Genomic DNA, 23,143 nt, shown 5'->3' with positions numbered 1-23,143 from the left:
GGAGGATTTTGTCATCACCTTTCAGCACCAGGAGGATATGGAGACGTTCTTCAAACTTTGTGTGGACGAGGAACATTTTAAAATCAATGCCATGTTCCTCTAAGACAGATATTATACGATCCGTACCTCAAAACCAGACATGTCCACCCCAACCCCTAACCCACACACAAAATTATTATTATCCATCCATCCATCCATTGTCTACCGCTTATCCTGTATTCAGGGTCGCGGGGGGGGAGGGGGGGGGGGGGGGGGAGGGGGGGGGGGGGGCTGGAGCCGATCCCAGCTGTGATTGGGCGAAAGGTACACCCTGGACAGGTCACCAGTCCATCAATTATTATTATGATGATTGTTATTGTATTGTGATAATTTGTTGTTCAATAAAAATAAAAAATAAAAATGATTGATCCTTTTAATTTTGATAACATTAAGAAAGTATCTCAGGTTACATTTGATTATGATAAACACATACCGTACATTAAAATATATTACTTTTTTCATAATTTAATGACTGATTAAGGTACATTCATTATGTTTTTTTTTTTTTTTTTTAGGCATAAGCACCTTTATTTAGACAGTGGATAGATGTTTTGAAATGGGTGAGAGAGGGGATGTGACATGCAGCAAAGAGCCGCTGGCCGGGAATCGAACCAGGTTCCACTGCGTACGTGGTATGCGCTCTACACACTCAACAATCCGCGCGCCTGATATGACTTCTTGTCCTTCCTCGGACACCGTATTGAATGTGTTGGGCTCATATTAAATGAGTTGGGCCGTGGGAACTCTGCCCTGTCCTGCAGTCGGGAATCCATGTGACGAATTTCGCATTCGCTTTTGGATCGGCGCAACTAGCCGAGTTGCTAATTTTGGAAAACGCCAACGTGCCCTGCTGCTGCTGTTGTTGTTCTTCCTCTGCGGCTTCTCCGATTGAATGTTAGAGCAGTAAGCGCGTCCTTTTGACGCAAACTTTATGTGAAAGAAACCACGAGCGTTGTGTTGCCAATTGAGCACGGACATGGCTACGTGTTGTCCTGTTTTCCTCCTCCTCCTCCTCGGCTTGTTAGGATCTGTGGCGGCCCACGGTAAGTTAACGTTAGCTAGCTAACTCAAGTCTGTGCTAATGTCGTAGTGTTGGCCTGGTTCAACACACTATTTTAAAACATGAATGTCGAGTTGTGTGTGCGACATGTCCGGACTACTCGGTGTGAAGAGGTGAGATGAGGACAGGTCTCTGGCCTCAGGAAAAACGGTTGATCCCCGCTAGCTAGCAGCGGTCCGCCTTCAGTACGGGAGTTTTCCTGTTTCCAACGGGTCTTTCTCCAGTGTCGGCAGGTCATTTCAAAGTTAAAAATACACGCATTGTGTCATTGGTTGCCTTTTACAGCCGTAAAGACTGGTATTGTGAAGCTGCTCCTGGCTAACGTGGCTACTGCACACCATGTCTGCGCATTTGATTGGGGAGAGGATCACATTAGCTAACATGTAGTGTCAAAACGTCAGAAAAGTCTTTAACACATTATGATTAATCAGCTCACTTTGTCGAACAAACTTGCTTCAGAGAACATCTGCCTTCTGGTATTGGGGTTTTCTTTAGTTCCTCTTTGTGCTTTTCAGTATGACCCAATACACATCGTTTGTGTAATGAATTGCTACAAATTTGTACAGTTAAAAATATTAATAATGATGAATGAGACGTGAGCAGACTCATCCAAGCCTTCAGAAGCCAAACATGCATGCAGTTATACTTTGGGAAATGGACATATGGTAAACTGGAAGATTGTACACAGGCATGATCTTTTTCTTTTTTTTTAAAGAAACTAATGAAAACAGTTGTACAGTTCTCTAATATTTGGAAATGTGCTCCATTTAACATATAAGGCACACAGAAAAGACCCTAAAATGGGGTCAGAATGTTGTGGTGGGAGGGTGACAAAACAAAAGACGAACCTGGTTCAAAACAGGATTTGAAACTTTGAAACCGTTCAAGTGCTGTATAAGATTGCCAGGAAGATCAGATCATAACAGTTTGACATGAGGATTTGCTCACATAAACAAGTGGTTGCTACTGACTGTCTGTTGTTAGTTGCATACAATAAGACGGGATGGATATTAATATGTAACAACTAAACATGGCATTAGCTGCCTTACTATTTAACATTGGCCTTGTGCATTGTGTAGCTCTATATTTGGGCAATATGTTGAACATTTCAACTGACCGCTGTCAGCCCAAACCTGGTGATGCAAAGATAGCCGATATATATTTGTCGATTTACCCGACCCTATAGCTCCCTGTTCTGTGCGGTAAATAGTTGATGCGTGATTTTACTTCGTCTTTAAGGTTTTAACATTTTCTTGATGTGTGCAATGACATCTGTGCTTTGTGCAGTTTATGTCCATGTCTTTATCTCCCTGTCCTACGTGCCGTTTTCTTCCTTTTCACTACTTCTGTTAAGCATTTTGACATCACTCTGTGGCGGCGGTTGAATTGAGAAACTAAGAATCTTATTGTACTTGCATGCTCACATCTATACATCCAATGATTTTATTTCACACTGACTCATTTTGAAAGTGTTTTGTTTCATCGCTCAGGAACACTTTCAGTCAAGTGACATCCTGATCTGATTGTATCTGCTCTCTCTCTCTTCCTGCTTCTGATGCTTTTTTGTTTGTTTGCACTGTTAGCTGTGTCTGCTACCGTTGCTTGTTTTCTGTCATCATAAGGTGACTCTTACAATCTGCTTCACACACATAAATATGTTGAGTAAATTATTTCTACTTTTTAATCAGCTGGAGGGGTTGACACAATTCTCATAGTTAACATGTTGCCCTTTCTGAATTGGTTGATTGAAATCTTTACCTGAATTTACATTTTAAATGGACAAGCTTAAGAAACTAAAAACTGTACATGAAGTTGTAAATTATTCTGTGCCGATTGCAGTTGGGTCGTGTTTTCGTCTTTTCTACAAATCAATAAGCCAGAAAATGTTTTCTTTGTTATTTAGAAATTCTTTTTCAGATGGGATTTAATGGGTAAAATATATTTTTTATTATTTGAAGTTCAGCGTAATACATTTTATCTTGCCAATACACAAGATATTTAGCATTTTTGCATATTTTCATGAGAAACACTATCACGCTGCAAGAAGATATAACGGATGTTAAACTTGTGAAATTCAATGCTATGGTTTCGTTTGTGTGGGTCTCACACTACCGTGTGGTGACCGCCCTCAGCAACCAACTTTACTGTTGCGGTTATCACTTCTTTTACAGCGCTTAACCTTCCATCTGTGATTCTCTTTCACTCCTCTCACGTGCCAGTTTTTTTTTTTTAGCCTCTCTGTGTTTGCGTCAGTGTATGTTATCATGTGCATACATGCGGTTGTTGGTTCACATGAGGAAATGAAACTGAAAAATACATTTTTTTTCTCTTCTAAGCTGTATGACAACAGAGGTGACTCGTAAAGGATTTTGCTTTATTGTCTTCTTCATTGAGCTTTATAATGTCATTAAGTGCCACATCAGGCCAAAGTCAATCTATTGACTATTTCTATTTTCTTTCTTAGTTCTTTTTCTTTTACTGAATATGTAGACTTTAAGTAGAGTTGTGCATTGTCTATAGTTAGATTGAGTGCCAAGCCCAATACCCAGAGAATTTTGGAAATGATAATAAGAATATTTTGAATCTTAATGGTATGAATGAAGTGCAGCCCTATAGTTATTTGATTTTATTGTGTGGACACAATATCTTCATTGCACACAATCATGGCTTCCTCCTGTAACAGGAGATCCGGCTTGTGAAAATTCATGCAACAGCCCTGCTATTCAGATAATTTGGTCTTCTTGTAATGGTGGTGAAATTACATTAAACTATGAATCGCAGCACTAGATTGAGGATCAGTTAGAGTGTGAGTGTGAGTGTGAGTGTGAGTGTGAGTGTGAGTGTGTGTGTGTGTGTGTCTTTGTGTGTGTGTCTTTGTGTGTGTGTGTGTGTGTGTGTGTGTGACTTTGTGTGTGAGACTTTGTGAGACTTTGTGAGACTTTGTATTTGAGGAAGTGTGTGCATGCTGTTGGGAAGTGTTTTTTTTTTGTAGATTAGAAAGAACCTGAATGCACTGAGTGAAAATGCTGATGTTGATATTCTCTAGGTGTGACTGTGTGAGAGAGAGAGAGAGTATGTAGACCCACTTAAAGCGTTTCAGCAGGGGTGTGTAACAGTTTGCATGCAGCGCCCCCTAGTGGGAGGTTTGAAAAATACCTAGCCTCCCTGACTGTTGGACTCACGGAGAAGAAGGGTAGTGTGAGCTAAATGTTCATGACAGCTCTTCTGTTCCGAGGGGGAGCGTCGAGGGGGAACTTTATTAACAACTAGAGAGTTCTGTTAAGAAAAATGGAGCTCTATCTATTCAATAACAATTTTATGCTTGGACATTAACTGCATGGTTTTGTTTCGCTGTTTGGAGACCTTCCGTGTGAAGTGTGAATGCCTCTTTAGATATCTGCAGTCTGATGTTTTGCATCTCTGTTTTCACAGTGGAGGCGCCGGCCAACGTGACGCTACACTGCCACAACATGCGCAACATTCTCAAGTGGCATTACGGACAAATCACACCAGGACTTCGATTCAGAGTGGATATCGGCTCAAAAGCCGGTTTAAATGGGTTCGTTTATCCTTTGTACACGTAACCTGCTCAGACCTTGCTTCTTAATATACAGTACACGTTATTCTCGCCCCAAAAAATTACACACTGACTTTGTTGTATAAATACATCAGTGTCCGACAGCACTGTGCTAGAAAGGAACTCATAGTTGCAGGAGGTGGAGAAATCCACAAAGTACTTTGCTCTTACAAAAATTTAAGGAAAAATGGATGGATATACCGGTACATACTTGATTATGGCTTGAATTCTTCATATAATTATGTAAAGTTCTAGTGTGTAGGATTTAGGGGGATCTGTTGGCAGAAATGAAATATAATAGGGATGCTTATTTAGAAATATTTAGGTTAGGGTTAAAAAATTCCTAGAAATACTGTTATTTCTATATATATTTAATACACTATATATTATTGGCTCCTAACAATTTATTAGTGTATTATAAAGCCTTTATTGACTGTAAACACACAATGTGACTATAGTTCATGCTTTTAGTTATGTGCTCATGGTTTTCTCTTGACAAAGTTGCTCTTGTCTTATTTGTTTCCCCAGTTTTTCGAATGAGCTTTGGGTGAACCCAGGAGAACAACTACAGGCTGACGTGTCGTTTCTCTCTGATCCAAGCAATGACTACTTTATCGACGTGACTGCCGTGGTTGGACAGAATGAGTCTGATTCTGCCCCTGAAGGTGGAATCATTTTCAGCTATTTCAGGGACTCTCCAGCAAAAAAGAAATGTGAGTGTCAACGTCCATATTTGCTGAGCTCATCATGCGAACATTTTACTTTTTGGTGTGATAAAGCTCAATTAATGAGTTCACACACTGATCCATGTCCAATACAGATTGTAATCGGGATTTCCTGAGTCATTGAGTTTTCCATTTAACCTGCAATTATTTGTCCGGCTGTGGCTCAGAGGTAGAGCGAGTCGTCCTCCAATCAGAAGATTGGTGGTTCGAAACTCCTCCAGTCTGCATGCAGAAGTGTCCTTGGGCAAGATACTGAACCCCCAATTGTCCCTGATGCTGTGAATGTATATGAATGAGTTAGATCCTGATGTGTAGGCGGCTCCTCTGCCATCAGTGTATAAATGTGTGTGTGTGTGTGAACGGGTAAAAGTGACTGAATATAGTGTGAAGCACCTAGAGTAGCTAGTTAGCTAGAAAAGTGCTTTATAAATGCAGGTCCATTTACAAATTAACCTTTCCATCACACTTTGAGCCTTGCGCTTGTAAAATGTGGTAAAATGATCCAAATGGGATGTAACAGGCTCTCTGATTGGCTGTGACCTGGCTTGTCATAGGCAGATTCACATGGATGTGGAACAGGTGGTAGAGGAATGGATGCACCCTTGGTACCAGAGCAGGCAGGGAGGTAGCAGTCCTGCCATCTACACTCTGGAGAGCCACGGCCAATCTTATCACATCGCTGGTGCACCACAACATTTATCACAAAGTTTATTTAAGGTTAATTGTCTTTTCCCCCCCTCTTTGTCACAATACATTCACATCTTTCATTACTTTTCTTGTTCAATACAGAACAATGGTTATATTCTAAAATCGAACTATCCCATTCATTTCTATTCCCTGCCAATCCCATCGCTCTCCTGCTATCTTACCATTATTTGGCGTGGGTGTGACTCTGCGGCCCGTTTTTCCCCTCGGTTAGCCAGGACTCCACAGAGGGGTTAAGTTCTGTAATTCTGCCTCCAGCCTCCTCCATTCAGCAGCATAGTTAATTCCTCTCACTCCATCCATGGGCAGAGAGGACGGATTTGGAGATAAAAGTGGCAGCTGACACCCCAGCTTTGGACAATAAAAAAAAAAAAAGAACTCTGATGTCCAAGTGCAAGTGAATGCAGCAAGAGTTGACGCCAAGTCGTGTCTGATAGTGTGACGGATTGAACCTGACGGATCAGTGCAGAATACAAAAGCTCCCAGTTTATAAGGCACTAAAATGACATGCTCCAAGCCCTAAACAAAAGGCATTACTGCAAATGCATCAATTTAGATTACATGTTATCTAACATGTTATCTAATTAAAAAAAGCAAAGACATTGAAAAAATATCTTAACATATTTAGAAAATAAACTAGTCACATGCATGAGGATGCACATGCACAAAATACAAACAAGATGGGCACAACCATGGGGGAAACACAATGCACAATCCTGCTGACAGTTTGACACTATTCCACTCATCAACAGTTGCACACATGCATCTCTTACATGGATTTATATCACGCGGGTTTCAAAGTATGCAAATGTTTCGTGTGTTGCGTTAAACATATTTGTTGCTTTTTGTTACTTTTTTTTTTTATCATCTCTCATCTGACATGATATTGAAATTAAGCCATGGTCATGTTGATTTCCAGGTTTCGTGGACTTCCCACCAGTTAACGTCACTGCGCAACACGATGGCACTGTCCTGCTCCGCTTCAAGCATCCTTGGCTGGTGTACAACCGAAAGTCGGCAAGCACTCCAAACACAAAACATAGGAAGAAGAAAAGCCACGATGAACAAGAGATTCCTGTATTTAATTATGATGTCGTCATCATCAACCAGGTCAGACTGCACACTGTTTTACATCTTCCACACCTTCCAAAGTGCATTAAGACATGGGTGAAGCGTGAGGAAATGAGCTGCACTACTGTTAATGTAGTTTTACTATTTATTAGTAGTACAACTGCTTACAGCTGTATGACCGGTGCTCCCATGTTGCCTCACACACTAAACACACAAATGCGGTCTCTGTATCACTTGTGAAGTTTTGTTGAAAAGGAACCTCTCTGTTTGCAGAAGGAGCGACACAGCAGGTCGTCCTGCTATGAAAGCGTGTGTGAGGAGACGCTTTCAGTGGATGCTGCACAGAAGAAACTCTGTCTGAAGATGACGGGAGAGGTTAAGAATGTATTAGTTCGAGCCACACAAGATTACTGCGTCGGGCCACTAGAAGAAGAACCAAGCTGTGAGTACTTTTTTTTAATTTTTTTTAAATGACTTCTGACTTTTTAAATATTGTCCTCATTATTTGCGTACTTCGGCATCCTATTTATCTATGTATTGCAATTAAGTCACAACAAAAGTGTTTATTTGGGGTTCATAACGCCGTAGTAAACCAGCCGATGTGTGGCCTGCTGCTCACATTAAATACAGCTCAATTAAATTCACCGAGCACCTCGAGGTGATGTGAACTCATACAGGACGGCGTTTGGTTTCCCCAGGGTATCCCGGATTTCACAACATGTACGAAGCAGCAATAGTGTTTATTTCAGCCGTGACTCATGAAACATTGTCAGTATCCTGCGAATTGATGCCAAAACCTGATGTATATCCTGCTGTTTTACATTTCACTGCATTAAAAATGACGTCCTTATTTTGTAGAAAAGGGGAAACAATATCACAGCACATTGCATGTCAAACCAAAGAGAAGTGTACATTAATTTGATTTTGATGACATGATGACAGCATTTTCACAGCTGGAAGGCAGAACCTAGATGGTAATGTGATGTCCGCCCCCTTTTCATACAAAATAAATGCAAAATTTCAGCTTTTTATGACGGTCAACCACCGTTCTGCTGAGTATCCACCACGATTTAAGGCTTATGCTTACTTTATTTTTAAGTTGAGATCTCAGGCACATAGTGAAGATGTTAATCTGTAAATCTATTTACTTTGACATCTGTTTCGTCTAGATCTCATCCACATCTGTGTCGTGGGCAGCCTGTTGGCCTTGAGTTCATTTGCTTTCGTCTTATTCATGGTGTACCGAAAGAAGACCCAACCCTCATCTTCTTTACCAAAGGCTATGGTATGTTCATCCTAACAACTCTTTGAATATGCTGGCAGTGTTCCTTCACTGGGGAGGAACACCTGGTTACATTTTCGTCACAATTCCTCTTTGTGTCTTAAAGAAATTCTCGGATAAACTGAAGCCGTGGAACTGGGGAGCGGATCAAGAGACTGTCGTGGAAGTGGCTGTCTCACCCACACCTCTACTTCCATCATCAGAAGAGGACGAGTTCACGCCTACAGGCACTCCCTCTACTGAGACCGACCTCCGTCTGCCCCTCGGGGTGTCCACCAAGGATGTAGATCAGCCTGTTGATGACGTAGAGGTAGGAGTCGATGAGGGACCCGGGTACATGCAAGGCGGAGACCTGGGTGACGATGAGGAGCTTTCCTCAACTGAAGCCTCCTCTGGTTATGAGAAACGTCAGGTGGTGGTTGAGTTGGCACCAGATGAACAGGCCAAGGGCTACCGGGCTCCTGCTCTCTGAACATTGTGGCACATTTAATGTTTAACATTAGGTCAAGTTAGGTGCTGTCCCACAATCACCTGTAATTGACACTGAAAACGATGTAAATGTTAATCTCGACAGCGACTTGCAGTCGTGGATACAAATGTCAGGTAGTTAGTTTAGTGTTGTTTCCTTGTCCGACCATCTCAATGCCAGGTGAAAGGAGAATCAGGACCGTCCTAACCTCTTGTTACATTTCTGTTACTATTTACATTAATATGTCAAAGCAGAACAACAAACACCCGTTGTGAAATATCTTCTTGCAAAGCAATTGCAACAAGAGATTTAACGGATCAAAGTGATTGCCAAATCGGATCAGTCGCCAAATTGTTGGTCGTGATTAAATAGTAATATCGTCCTGTCTATTAAGTTCTTAAAGTCTGTGATGAATTCTGCTGCCATCACAAACTTAACCTAACAGTGTTGGCTGCTGTGAAAGCCCCTCCTGTTCACATGTGATTGATGACGTTACAGAACATCACATTCATGTGGCACTTTAGTCCAAAGCGACTCAAAAGAAGTGCAACTCCATCTCCACAGGAACAAGAGTGTCAAATCCTTTTCTTAATAGAGACATCAGCAAGTGGTCATGCTGAGTTGTAGCATGCTGTAATTCCTACAGGTTTAAAATTGTTGCCAAGAAACAACTGATCCCTACTTGTTACCTTTATCAGGTATAGAATCCTACACAGACTTAAATGGGCTTCCTGTAATACATATTGAAATACTAACAAGTGACAACATTTACATACTGTTAAACATTGATTATCTTGCACTATCATCTATTTGCATTTATTTCTATACCCGCTACTGTGCGGAGTGGTCACAATACTGTATTGGCTGTGGAATAATACCTCTTATGAATACTCGCTTATTTGCACTTTCGACCTAAATCCAATGCTTTTGATTTGTCGTTTAGCACCTTAAAGCCTTCGAGTCCTATAATGTGATTAAGTGAATTGGAATATGTGGGTGGGTATATTTCATCAAGTCCTTCATATTTGATTGGATCCTCCTTCGTCTCCCTTACCTGCTGGTAGATCAGGAGGAGAATCGGAGAGGAAGTAATAAATGATCACTAAAAGCCAAAGAAGCATGCTCCCATATGGTATCACTCCTCCTGCTGAGATGACCCAGTCGATGGCAGGGTTAAAGGATTTTGCCACTATGCACATTTGTTTAGATGCATAAAGTAGAGTAGTAGACAACCTGGAGTTCAAGATGAGTCGTTGAACAACACTCAAAAAGTATTATTTACAATTGGAGGTAATTGAACAATTAAAAGTATATGGGGTAGAATTTTTTTTAAACATTTTTTTTTATTTAGTCATCCTTTAAGCATTAATGCAGTTTGAGAACTGCAGTTAATTAACTCTCTCATGAAATGTGTGGCGATCTTACACCAGAGGATAAAGAGAAGTTGAAGTAATGTTGGAACTTTACACAATCTGCTCTTTTTCTGTCATTTGTTGCTTTGTATTTAGCTTTTTTGTGTTTGATAACTTTAAGATTAGACTCTAAGATTTTAAGTTGACTTGAGATATCTCGGCACCTCCCAGGTAGATCTGTTTATACTCTGTGCTGAATATGTGAACACGAGCTGGCTGAACCAACAGCACATTTTAAGTGATGCTGACTACAAAAAAAGGGAAATGGTGCCTTTATCTGTGCAAAATGTGTCAGTCCACCAGTTTCAAATAGGAAAGGAAGGACTGATGTAATTTCCCGCGTCCCGGAGTGATTGTTTGGGTGTGATGATGTCTGAATGTGTTGTTTAGATTATTTAAAGGATGATACCCGTGTTACTAAATGTCATTGATATCATATAAGTACCCTAATGCACGATTTGATCTTGGATCACTTGGATCCGTTGTGATCGACAGCTCAGAGGGTGGAGCCAAAGTAACGATTGAAAGTTAAACCTTGGGCTTGTGTGACTTTCAGGCTCATCAGTCACGCCATAAATGAATGATTTTAGATCAAATAAACGGCGAAACCCAGCAATTTAACAGAGTGTTATATAGTGTTTTTACACACCGTTTCAACATGAATGGCAGTGAACGGTGGTTAAAACGGTTACACCGAAGCACACAAAATGTCAGGATGAGACTGTTATGATCCTTTAATGTTTGTTTTTTTTTTTGTTGGAAAAAGCCTGTTAAACTCAAGCACTCGAGTGTCTAATTCAGCGACCAATCTCTTCCTTATCCTTTCCCAGTATCGACCTGAACTTCATCTGTGCCTCTGTCCATTTAATGTTTAATTATATTTCTGAAAACTACTGTATTATACTTTGTCATTTTCCAATATTACACAATTTCAATAAAAAAATGATTTAATTTAAATGTGCTATTTCAGCCTTTTATTTTTGTGTCCTTTTGTGAAGTACATTTACTCAAGTACTGTACTACAGAAGAAATTTCAGGTACTTGTACACTAGAGTATTTCCATTTCATGCATCTTAATACTTACTTATTATACTCATGCTACAAACGTATGATGTTCTGACAGAATACGAGGCTTCCCTTTGGATTAAACGACCCAAACGCTTGTATAAAAGAGTCAGAAATAGCACAACGCAATGCAACCTGCACATCTATACAGCGGTCATATTCATCCAGAATCATCATATATAATAGTAAGGAAGGGAAGTTGTTATTTCAGTGCAATGAAGCAGCAAATTACAGCTCGCCACTTCTATTTAGAATTCTGTCACAATGTAAAGGAAGAATCGCACGTCATGATCTTTCATGACATTTGAGCAATCAACGTTGTTCCTTCTTCTGGAAAAAGCCATTTGAGTGACAAGGGAGACCTCTTTGGTACGTGCGTTTGCATAGATGTATGCTAGCGATGTCTCCTTCCTCTTTGCTCTGTGTGTGTGGGAGTAGGGAGACCTTTATTGTTTCCAGTAACAGTCGATAACAGACTTCACTATTAGGTGTGTGTCCTCAAATGGTTCTTGGTATCTGGTTTGCAGGCAGAAGAGCTCGGGGTTTCTCGTAATCCACAGCAGTTAAATGTGATTACAGTCGTCGTATACATACAGGTACATCCCTGCCATTTGACTTCTGCATTTAACCCATCCAAAGCATTTAGGAGCTTTGAGATGCAGACAGCAGGAGCCGGGGATCGAACCAGCAACCCTTGTGGTTAAAGGACTAGTCCAGAGAACTGGTCTGTGACCTCTAGGGGGTCTGCAGAGTTACTGCAGGGGGTCCCCGAAATGATTTCATCCCAAAGTTTTAAACAGACAAAAATTTAAATATATCCAAAATACACATTAACATGAATACAACTTATAAAAACATACAAATCTTATTTATTCAATGTCATGAGGTGAGGTTGTGATGTCAAAATGCGAATATAGAATTAAAATATGTAATGTGTTCATCTGAATTTAAAAATGGAATTACATAGAGGCGGATGGTGTGTGTGTGTGTGTGTGTGTGTGTGTGTGTGTGTGTGTGTGTTAGTTGAACTGTAACGTTTTATGTCCGTTTGGCTTTTTCAGCTTCACTGTTCTTGTGCACAACTGGCCGTATTTATTTTGTCCAGTGCTCTAGCTATCAGTTTCACCACATTCAGCTAAATGTTTATGTTTTTTGCCTTTTAATCTGAAAGTCAAGTGTGAGACAGGAATCATGGGGTGACAAAGGTCCCACAGTTGGGAATCGAACCGTTCTGCTACTGGGGCGCCCTGTTATCATGTACTCTCTACCACAACACCTTTTGTTCAGCTCCACTCAATATGTGGATATATTTCTTAATCCAAGTGTGATTTATTGAACCAATATTTACAGGTGCCCCCCTTGGGAATCACTAATCTAGCCTTGTCTGGTAGGGGGTCCCTAAGGTGTTCAACAGTCACCCAAACTGTATGTACTGCAGCAGGACAAGGGCAAATGTATACTGAACCAACACGGCAGACAAGAATAGAAACATGAGATCAAAAACAATTACACGTTTTTATCAAGTTTGGTCCAAATGTAATGATGAAAAATCTGAATTTCAATTTGCACAGTCATGATGATTTATTGACAATATCATTTAGAATTATGTGGAAGATGAAGTGCGGGAAAAGTAGATAAGATGTCACCCCTCCCTCCCCTCCCCTCCCCTCTCTCTCTCTCTCTGTTGTGATGGGTTTCATTGTGCAACACGTTTCCAGTAAACTGTTTCAAGGAAAAATGTTTGAGCAGCCGATAGTTCCAGTAAATACTTGTATCCGTGTCAACCTGGGGCATGACAGTGTCGCAATTCTTCTAAGCTCCAGAGAACCAACAGCCTTCACAGAACTCATTGAAAAATCTATTAATAGGCCTTTTTCTGTGACGTGAAAATCTCAGGCGTACAAAAACTGAAGTTGGGTCTTTCCATGTTTTTGTTCAGTCACACACCAAAAGTGATGCGTCACTGTGTCGTAACGAGCCCTGTCACGTGTCTATTACACAAAAATGTACTTCTGCGTTGAAGCATGTAACGTTGCCATGTCAGAAACGCCATAAATGGTCCATGCATAATGGAATGTAAAGGGGAAGTTGACGGCGTGGTTAAAGGCGTCTGTGTCGTCTGCAGCATCAGTCCAGCGTGTCCGTTGTCCTCTCAACAGCATCGACGTCATGACTCACCTGCTGCTTGGAGCCGTGCTGCTGGGAAACCTGGGCGTCTGTGTCGCAGCTCAAGGTAACCTCTCATATAATTGTTTTTATATGTTTTATCACATTTGGATTGTTATTGTCTGACTGCTGGATTTCAAAGTCAAACCAATTTCTCCCTCGGATCACTATCTATCTTTTTCAAAATCGTGTAAAACATCAACACTGGGCTGAGAGGAAATTCACACATGTATGGGTGTTGATCACAAAAAGACGGAAAATGTATTGTTCTCTAATAAAAAAGAAACCAACAAATGCTAGATTCTACACACTCGTAGAAAATGTAATGCAAGGCGTGAAGAATGAATAGGACTTGGTGAAGCAGTTAACTAAATGAATCCTAATTGGTGTTAGATACAGTTTAGTACAACAAACGGTAAGTTTTCTCTCTCTTCAATTATTCTAAGACAGTGAACATTTTGAAAATGTCGGTAATTATAACGGCCATCAAAACAGAAGAAAGAAGAAAGCAGACATTCTGTGTGCAACGAGCTCAAGGAACTAAAGTCCATGTTAGGATAGAAAAAGCAGGAGAAACTGGAGTGTAGAAGTCTTTCCAAGGAGAAACAAAGTCCTGGTTCTTTTTTTCTACCAGTTGGAGTTCTGTAATGGAACTTCCCAGCCTCATTTAAAAAATGTTTTATCATCCTGTTTTTCTTCCTTTACTGAGCAGCTGTTGCGTAATAGCCATTTTCTTTATTATTTATTTATTATCAATTGCATTTAATTAATTGCTCTTATCTCATAAACTTTTATGTCACTTCCTCAGTTCCAGTGATGCTCGCTCCACCCACACAGGTGACGTTCGACTCTGTGGACTATAAAAACGTTGTGCACTGGACTCCGCCCACCAACAGCAACTCACTGCACTACTCCGTCCAGTGGAAGATGTGAGACACACACACAAACACACACACACACACACACACACACACACACACACACACACACACACACACACACACACACACACACACACACACACACACACACGTAATTTAATCTCTTATTGAATCCTTAAATGGGCTACCACTGGAGAGATATCGTTTCAATTAAATAGAAAATCTCTCTTACAGGGAATATGTATATGTTTTATCTCGAAACATCTTGAATATTGACCCTAATATAATAATAATAGAAAATAAAATCAAGAAACAGATTATGATGTATGTATGTATGAGATAAGTTAAGACTTTATTGATCCTCGGGGGTAAATTCACAAGCCACCCATTAATATCTAAAGTAATTAAAATCAACCTTTTAATTGAAGTGCACTTCAATTAGTAAAGTGGTCTATCCTGCATAATGAGTACTTGGTCATTTAAGTATATTTTGAGGTTAATACTTTTGAAGTTTTACTTCAGTAAAAGATCATTTTGAATGCACGGCTGTTACTTGTAACAGAGTATTTCTACATTGTGGTTTTGCTACTTTTACTCAAGTAAAGATTCCTTCAGCCTCTAAGACGAACTATATGATCCATGTTGCACAGAGTGAATGAAACTCTCTGCGTTGTCTGCTCCTCAGTTATGGCGAGCCCGAGTGGTTGGATGTGGAAGGATGTCAAGGGATCCACACGCACCAGTGTGACCTCAGTGTCGTGACCTCTGACCCCAGGGAGTGGTACTACGCCAGAGTGCAAGCTTCCTCCCTGCCCTCCGGCAAATCGGCCTGGGCCCTCTCCCTGAGGTTCAGCCCGCGCTGGGACAGTGAGTGTTTACTCTCGTCTTCTTCTTCTTTTTGTACTTCATCATCACGCAGGAAAACAAAACAAGAAACTAAACCAGATTCATATGTTGTATCTGCAGCCAAAATCAGCTTTCCTTTGTTGAGACTGAACCGCACGGAGAAAGGGATTATGGTACGTGTGAAGCCTCCCAGGCTGCTGGTCCGAAAGATGCACAGCAGTCTGCACTACGAGATCTACCTCATGCACCCGAATGGAGAGGAGGTACACACACACAACACACACACACACACACACACACACACACACACACACACACACACACACACACACACACTAAGCCAATATTTTCTTTTTTCTCTGTTTTCCTTTAAAATGTAAAGATTTAACACTTTAATGTGCACACAACAAACACATCTCATTCAAGCTACTGTTATGAAATAGAAGAGGAAGAAGAAGAGGAAGCGAAACAGGAGAACAACAGAACAAAGGACAACAATTTTCTCTCTGACTGCACGATACCTTATATGTCAAGCTCGTTTCACGTGTACAGCTGTGCAGAACAACACAGTCCCTCTCTGACTCCTGTCTCACTCTCTCCTCTTCAGGAGGTGTTTGAGATGGACTGCTGCTCCAACAAGCTCCCTCTGAAAGAGCTGCAGCACAAGACGAGGTACTGCCTCCAAGCTCGGACCATGATCCCGCTCCAGGCCAAGACCAGCGCCCGTAGCCCAGTGAAATGTGTCACCACGCTCTGATCACACAGGTATGAAAGCTCACCAAAATGGGAAGTGTCAGCTGTCACGCAACAAGCCAGCGATAGGGAGGATGAAACTCTTCTACAATTACCTCTGCTCACCCCACCCTTTGTACTATTTTTAGATATGCCATTCAGTTTAATTCCTTTTTGAGATCCATTCATAGTTTCTGTCCCTCTTCCATGTTCTCTTTTTTCTCCTTTTCTTTGCTATAGACAACCTGAACAAGCTTTTCCTCCATCAGTTCGCTACCTCGACAGCCGCAGCCATAAATGACCATGCCACTGAAAGTTGTTCACTTTTATTCTTAAGAGCATTAAGGATCTGACAGGTTGAAAAACTGTCACTTTGAATGTACTTGAATTTTCTGCCTCTGACACACTGAAACGGCATTGTTTCACTCAAGAAAAGTAAAAAAAAAAATTATATTAAGTTGAAAGTTAATTGGAAATAGTTTGAAAAAAAGGCCTCAATGTCCATTTTCCAGCTGTTTTCCACTCTGAATCTTGAAGCAAACTCCATCCACTGATGATGAAGTAATATGGTTCAAAGCTCTGTGACTGGACTTTGAGATGACTTTGTCTTTTTGGGTTCTTGGTTGTTTTTTCATGAAGCACAACTTATTTTTCACTAAAGACACACTACATTACAGTGAATGAACGTATCCTCCCAGCTGACTACAGCTCCCAGAATTGACGAGTAACAGACTAAAACACTGATATCTAGTTCAGATTTCTTGCAGGCTATTTAGCACGTGTGTGTGTGTGTGTGTGTGTCAACATTTGTGTATGTTTACTGTGAATGGAGAAACTTTTCATTTGTGCAGGGATAGGGGAGGATGTAGTCTGCACAAGTTAATACCGTTACCACAATTTGTACCTGTTTTCCTTCAGTACAGCAGCGCTCAATGAATGTCTTCTTAACTTTAAGCGGGAATCTCCCTTAAAAGTAGAAAAACTGTGCCAAAATATCTGTGAAGTTATACGTTTACCCTTTAACATTATTCAGATGCAAAACTTTGTGAATGTATCATGTATTTGCTGAATGTGTCATGTTACAAATAAAAGTCACAGTTACTGTTTACATTGGTTCATGGTCTAATTTTATACTTTTTTTACATATTACACAATTACTTAATTACTTTGTTTACTATACTATATATAGACAACATAAGTTTATAATTTTTTACTTTTTATAAAAAATAACTTTACTACACTACACCATTATTATTTTATGATATATATACATATATATATGACAAACTGTATTATGACCTTTTATTGCATTGTTATGATGTATTATAATATCACTATTTATGACATAGGCTACTCTACTATGTTTTGGTCTGTTTTGTCTCTATAATGACTTTTTTCTGGACTTTTTTTAAATGACAAACTATCTATTTTGGGACATTTTTTGTGAAATCATTAATGATATATTTACTCTTTTAATGGCGTTTTTTTGCATATAGGTTTTTCTTCTTCGAGGGATTAGCTCAGGAGGTAGAGTGGGTTGGCTGGCAACCACAAGATAGCCGGTTCTTTTTCATGACATTTTTTATAACATACTTAAAGTCGCAGTCTGCAACATTTGTTTGACCATATTCACTGAAACCGACACTATGCTCCGATAGAACAACATGAATCATCCGGTTTTAGAAAAAAAACAAAAAAAAAAAAACGCACCTCTACGTGCACCTAGAGCTTCACAGTTCGTGCACATGCCACAGATCCCACCTCCCCCCTCACGCATGTAACAATATCACAGACGCACCCCTCAAGCTAGGCATACGCTAACTGACGTTAGCAGTTGCTATCTATGAGTAAGTTAGTCAGCCTACCTCTGTGTAGCGTGTACTCCATGCCGTTTAGCGAAGACACGGGTGTTCACAGAATCTGGTGCACGAGCACTGACGAGCACTCGATGGGAGGGAGCGGAGGAGCTCAGTGGTAGAGGGGGAGGGGCGTGAGTAAACATTCAAAATTTGACTGAGTCAACTCGATGTGCCAGACTTGCCGACTGCAGCTTTAACTATCACTTTTTAATTTGTTTTTAATGACACTACACTAGGTTTAAAAAAACATTTTGATTCATGATATACTATACAATATCTTTTTCATGACAAACAATACCATGACTTTGTATGGACTTTTTCATGACATACTAAACTATGACATTTTTATACTTTTTCATGACATACTATAGTATGACTTTTTATGACTTGCATACTTGTTTATATGACATACCATACACATTATGTTTTCATGGCATACTATACTGCCAATTTTTGTACTTTTTCATGGCATACTATACTATGACTTTTTTGTACTTTTTCCTGGAATACTATACTATGACTTCCTAATTTTCATGGCATACTATACTATTACTTTTTTTCCCTGGCACACTAAGACTACACTCGACTTTTTACATTACTTGCATACTTTTCTATACCTTTTTTTAAATGACATTTTTCATACTTTTTCATGGTATACAACACTGACTTTTTAAATATCTTCCATACTTTTTTTTTTTTTTATACCTTTTTGTATGACATACAATACTATGACTTTTTAAAAAATAACTTTTTCCTCCCATACTATACTAGGACTTCTTATTTTGTTTTCCATGGCATACAATACCATGACTCTTTTTTAGCACTTTTTCTTGGCATACTATATTATTACTTTTTTTTAGTACTTTTTCATGGCATTGTATACTATAATTTTTCTTTTAGAATTTTTTCATGGCATACTACATGGCTCTCAAATTTTGAACCGAGTTCAGAGTGAGATTTTGGCGTTTGAACAGGTTGAAATGCATGTCTCATGCCCAATGCGTGAGACTTGAGAGCCCTGATACTATACTATGACATTTTTTTCATGACATACTATAGTATATATATACTATATACTTTTTCATTGCGTACTACTCTATGACTTTCTTGGACTTTTCATGGCATACTATACAATTACTTTTTTTTATGACTTACATACATTTTTATACCTTTTTAAAGACATACCACACAATTACACTTTTCATAGTACTTTTTCATGGCATACTATTCTATGATATATTTTTTAGTTTTTCATGGCATACTAGGACCAAAATAATACAATTTTCAATTTTTCAATCCTGGATTAATAAACACTGTATCTTCAAATCTAAGAAAACAGGATCAAATAATTATGGTGATTTTATGTCAAAAGAAAAACAAAATGTCAACATTGTTCTCGATTTAGACTTTATTCAAAATGTTGATAAACTTGATAGTCTTGATCAATTAGGCGTGAAATAACCAATACTGTAATGATAACAAACGTTCACTGAAACAGAAGTACTCAATGCTAACTCAGACATTAAGTGTGACAAAGATGTCCAATGATTTAAAGGAAGTGTTGCATTTAACAGGATTTATTATTTATTACTTGACCAGAAGGTGATGGGTTTTTCCAGCAACAGTGCTGATGCGAAAACTCCCCACTAGCAGCTAGTTCATTTAGTGGTTTTGGTCCTGAAGACAGAGAGGCCTTAATGCTGGTAGGGCTGAATTTGGTCCAAAGCCTGAATGCAACCTATTGATGACCGGTGTCACAAAGATTCTTGCTGCAGTTTGTCAAATGTAGTGGAATGTGTTTTTGGGTATGTTGAGTCATTGTTGACCTTTAAAGACAAAACCGTTTTGCTCAACGTTAGCCAACAATGTTTTGTTGTGCGGATGACAAACTGCAGACTTCAGCTTCAAACTGACATACAATATTTTTTAGGGGAATATAAAGCACCAGTGCATTATGGTATTTACAGATTACCCTTAATTCATAAAAAAAAAGAAATGAGTAAATCCAGTTTAACTCCCCCCTTAACAGCTTGATGATTAGTAAGGCCTTTAGAAAGTTGGTTTGACAGTCAGTGGTCATAAAATACAGAACATGGGATACTTCACATTCTAAATTATCACAAGATGCCACAGTGATATACACATCAGGAATCGCGGTTATATTTACACCATTTGGGAGTTCATATCTTTCTGTAAATGAGCCCTTGTTTTGTCCTTCATTGGGGGACACATTTTCTAAAGAAATTCTCAAAACTAACTGAAGTAACACAGTGATAAAAGGTTGGGTCAATAGGATCATCAGTCAACAGTATCAAAGTTAATTTATTAAACTTTTAGAGAGGGCCAGGGAGTGACCATGGGACTAGGGACAGTATACATCTGCATAGTCAGATCTCCATACTGTCAAGTTCACAGTGATCCGGAGAAAATATCAGATATAAAAAACTCTTTGCTCATCCAGAGGAAGCCATTCAACTGGCTGTAATTTTACTTATGATACTGAAACTGTGTCTTCCATCCATTTAACTAAATTCTGTCCTCAAGTAACTCCAGACCTTCCTGAGTTTGAGACCCAACGAAACCAATTAACTAGAACAGTGCAATAAGTTATATTAAACCAATAATGGCAAGGGGGGTGAAATTTGAGACACAGAGTTTCCATGTCAATGTTGAGCTTTAAAAGATAAGGAGGAAAAAACCCTAATTTGTTTGCATAAATGACAAAAATGCATGCACATGATAATACAAATTAGGACATGATTAAGACAAACTTTAGTACTTGAATGCACAAGGTCTGTTTTACAGTACAAGTATTGCCATTTTCTGCAGTCAATGTTCTGAACAAAAGTCTTCACGTGGCCACTCCCAGCTGTGAATTAATCCTTGCACAACTTAAATCAGAAATGATGCCGTTTCATTACAGTTCCAGCTGTCTCCAGCTGTGATCAGGGGAGATACGTTTATAAATTCATTCATTTGGGGCAGGTTTTCCCTGACATGAACATTCATGGCTGAAGTGTTCCCTCACTCTGCCGAGTGTGCAGAGAGCAAATATTAGCTAAAATAAACAAAGAAACAACAACACTTTTCTATAAATACCTGTTAGAAAATCCACATGGGCAACACATGACCATAGTGGTCATTTAAAATGTAATCCAACTGTTAAGTAAAACGATTCCATGTTTACTTTGTAGAATTTCCAGTGTTTTTCTACCTGCATCTCTACAATCAGGGCATTCTGGCAGGAAACGTACTTGTATCTCTGCTGTGATCAAGTAACCTGTCCCTAGAACACACACGATACTGCAGCATCGCAGACTTTTAAAACAGTCATAAAAGAGCATAAATGCAATACAAAACACCTGCCAGCATTAGGCTGATAATGGGATAAAAAGACATATTTACAAACAAGGCATTAGGGTTTTTTTGTTCAACATTTTAAGGGTACATGCATGCCTGATTATCAAGTCCAAAAAAATCTAAAAGCATGATCGCAACTTTGAAACTGACATGGAATGTATGTCCTGCTGGTTGCTAAGGTAAGGTCAAGTCTCTTCAAATTAAATTACCTATAAAAATATATATATAAATAAAAAGGTGAGGGTATTGTGTTGCGAAAGCTGCAGCAGCGGTCAACGTTTTGCTGCACCGACAGAAGGAGAAAGTTAGAAAGTAACAAAAAGGAGGGAGGGATGAGCGAAAAACGGTGGCAGTTGAGCACCGAGGATCCGACTAATACCGTGTTCACACCAAACACCAAGGGAATTTGTTCACCTCGCGCTATTCGCACTCAAGCTTGACCACAGGATCATTTGTGTTTATTCGTGTCACTCGCACTAAAAGCACCGGAGAGAAGTCAGAGCTTATCCATGTCAACGTTTCATCAAACATGGCCAAAATAACCACTATTGCTGCATTGTACATGTTGTTGAAGTCCTGGATACGCATCATCATATAGTGGTGCTTTGTGATGGTCACCAAGCTGTATTCACTATCTAGCAAGCCACACATCAACTGCTTTACCACAGCTGTGTGAACCAAAATTAACTATTTTGCTGTGATTTAATTCCAGAAAAATGATTAAAAAAAAGGTGCCAAAATAAAGATGCCGATTTGTAAAAAAGTCTGAAGTCCTGCTTTTATAGGTCTGTCTGCAAGACGACAAGCAAACAACGCTTGTATTCTGAATTGAACTCGATTGATTGGTCCGAGGCCATGCTAACATAGTAGCTGCTCGCTCAACACTTAAAATAACGTCACTTAGGCATAATACAGCAGCGACGTTGTTGTTTGTACCATAGACAGTCGATGGTTTGTACACATACATTTATATACACAGTTTCATCAGGTCAAAGACATGAGGTACTATAGGTAGAGCTCTGGGTGACCACAGACGGATACCACATGTTCTCCTCCATTCCTGATTCAGCAACGTCAGGACCTCAGTGACGACAGGAGGAAAATCTCAACACTGATAGGCTTTCGCGACACAAATTTCACGCTCACGTTGAAATATTCAACTTGCAAGTTTGCATTGACATTACAGGCAATCAGGCCGGGTGAAAATTTTGCCTTGCGTTTGTGTGAACACGGCATAAAAGCTGCAGATCCAGAATGTTCTGCTCAGGTTTCATAACTATATGTGTGTGTGTGAGTTCTAGGATAAGACGAGGCAGTGTGTAAAGCACAGTCTAGACCAAAGACTCTGTTTTAAAATGCTGCAGGTAAGAGTTGAAGCCGCATGAACCGGCCGCCTCAGCGTGCCTCGAGCTAACAGATGGCGCTACCTGTAATACAGCTTGTCAAGTCTCCAGATGCAGGTTTAAGAAGCTAAGGCACGGCACCTGTTTAAACAGCCAATCGGCTCGTAGTGAAGTCAGCTGGTCAAGTCTTTTATAAACTGTCAGCTGGTGGAAACGTCTTTAAATTGTTTGAGGAACAGCTGTTGACACCTTTTAGACGCTTTAAACGCAGAGAAAAACTGATTTATAACCGGTAACTATCTAATTGGATACGCCCAGTTTCAGTGCAGGTGCATATTCATGGTTAGAATAAAGAGCTGACAAATCTGAAACTTGTGTGGAAATAACTTGACAGCAGGAGCAACAATATGACCAATATGTTTGAGGCTATTAAAACCTGTAACAAGCTCAGCTGCAGGCTAATGTGTGTTATTCTATTTGACATGTTTCAGATGACCGTCCTGTCTGTCTGAATCAGCAGCTGTCAGCAGCAATCTTTTTTATTTTTTAAA

The 23,143-nt window shown here is 39.7% G+C and overlaps 2 protein-coding genes across 2 annotated transcripts; both read left to right on the top strand.

The window, feature by feature from the left end:
• Positions 1-766: 766 nt before the first annotated feature.
• ifngr1l (interferon gamma receptor 1-like) lies at positions 767-11,297 on the top strand. Its single transcript, XM_084021723.1, has 7 exons — positions 767-1,082; positions 4,532-4,658; positions 5,205-5,389; positions 7,026-7,216; positions 7,451-7,619; positions 8,347-8,462; positions 8,566-11,297. The coding sequence occupies exons 1-7, from the start codon at positions 1,016-1,018 to the stop codon at positions 8,929-8,931; spliced, it is 1,221 nt and encodes a 406-aa protein (XP_083877849.1). The 5' UTR covers positions 767-1,015; the 3' UTR covers positions 8,932-11,297.
• Positions 11,298-13,504: 2,207 nt separating this feature from the next.
• On the top strand, positions 13,505-17,120 carry il22ra2 (interleukin 22 receptor, alpha 2). Its single transcript, XM_084021288.1, has 6 exons — positions 13,505-13,638; positions 14,380-14,500; positions 15,138-15,319; positions 15,419-15,561; positions 15,906-16,063; positions 16,271-17,120. The coding sequence occupies exons 1-5, from the start codon at positions 13,575-13,577 to the stop codon at positions 16,053-16,055; spliced, it is 660 nt and encodes a 219-aa protein (XP_083877414.1). The 5' UTR covers positions 13,505-13,574; the 3' UTR covers positions 16,056-16,063; positions 16,271-17,120.
• The last annotated feature ends 6,023 nt before the right edge of the window (positions 17,121-23,143 follow it).

This window comes from Eutrigla gurnardus (assembly GCF_963514095.1).
Source record: "Eutrigla gurnardus genome assembly, chromosome: 11".
NCBI lineage: Eukaryota > Metazoa > Chordata > Actinopteri > Perciformes > Triglidae > Eutrigla > Eutrigla gurnardus.
This window is presented reverse-complemented; position numbering and strand designations above follow the sequence as displayed.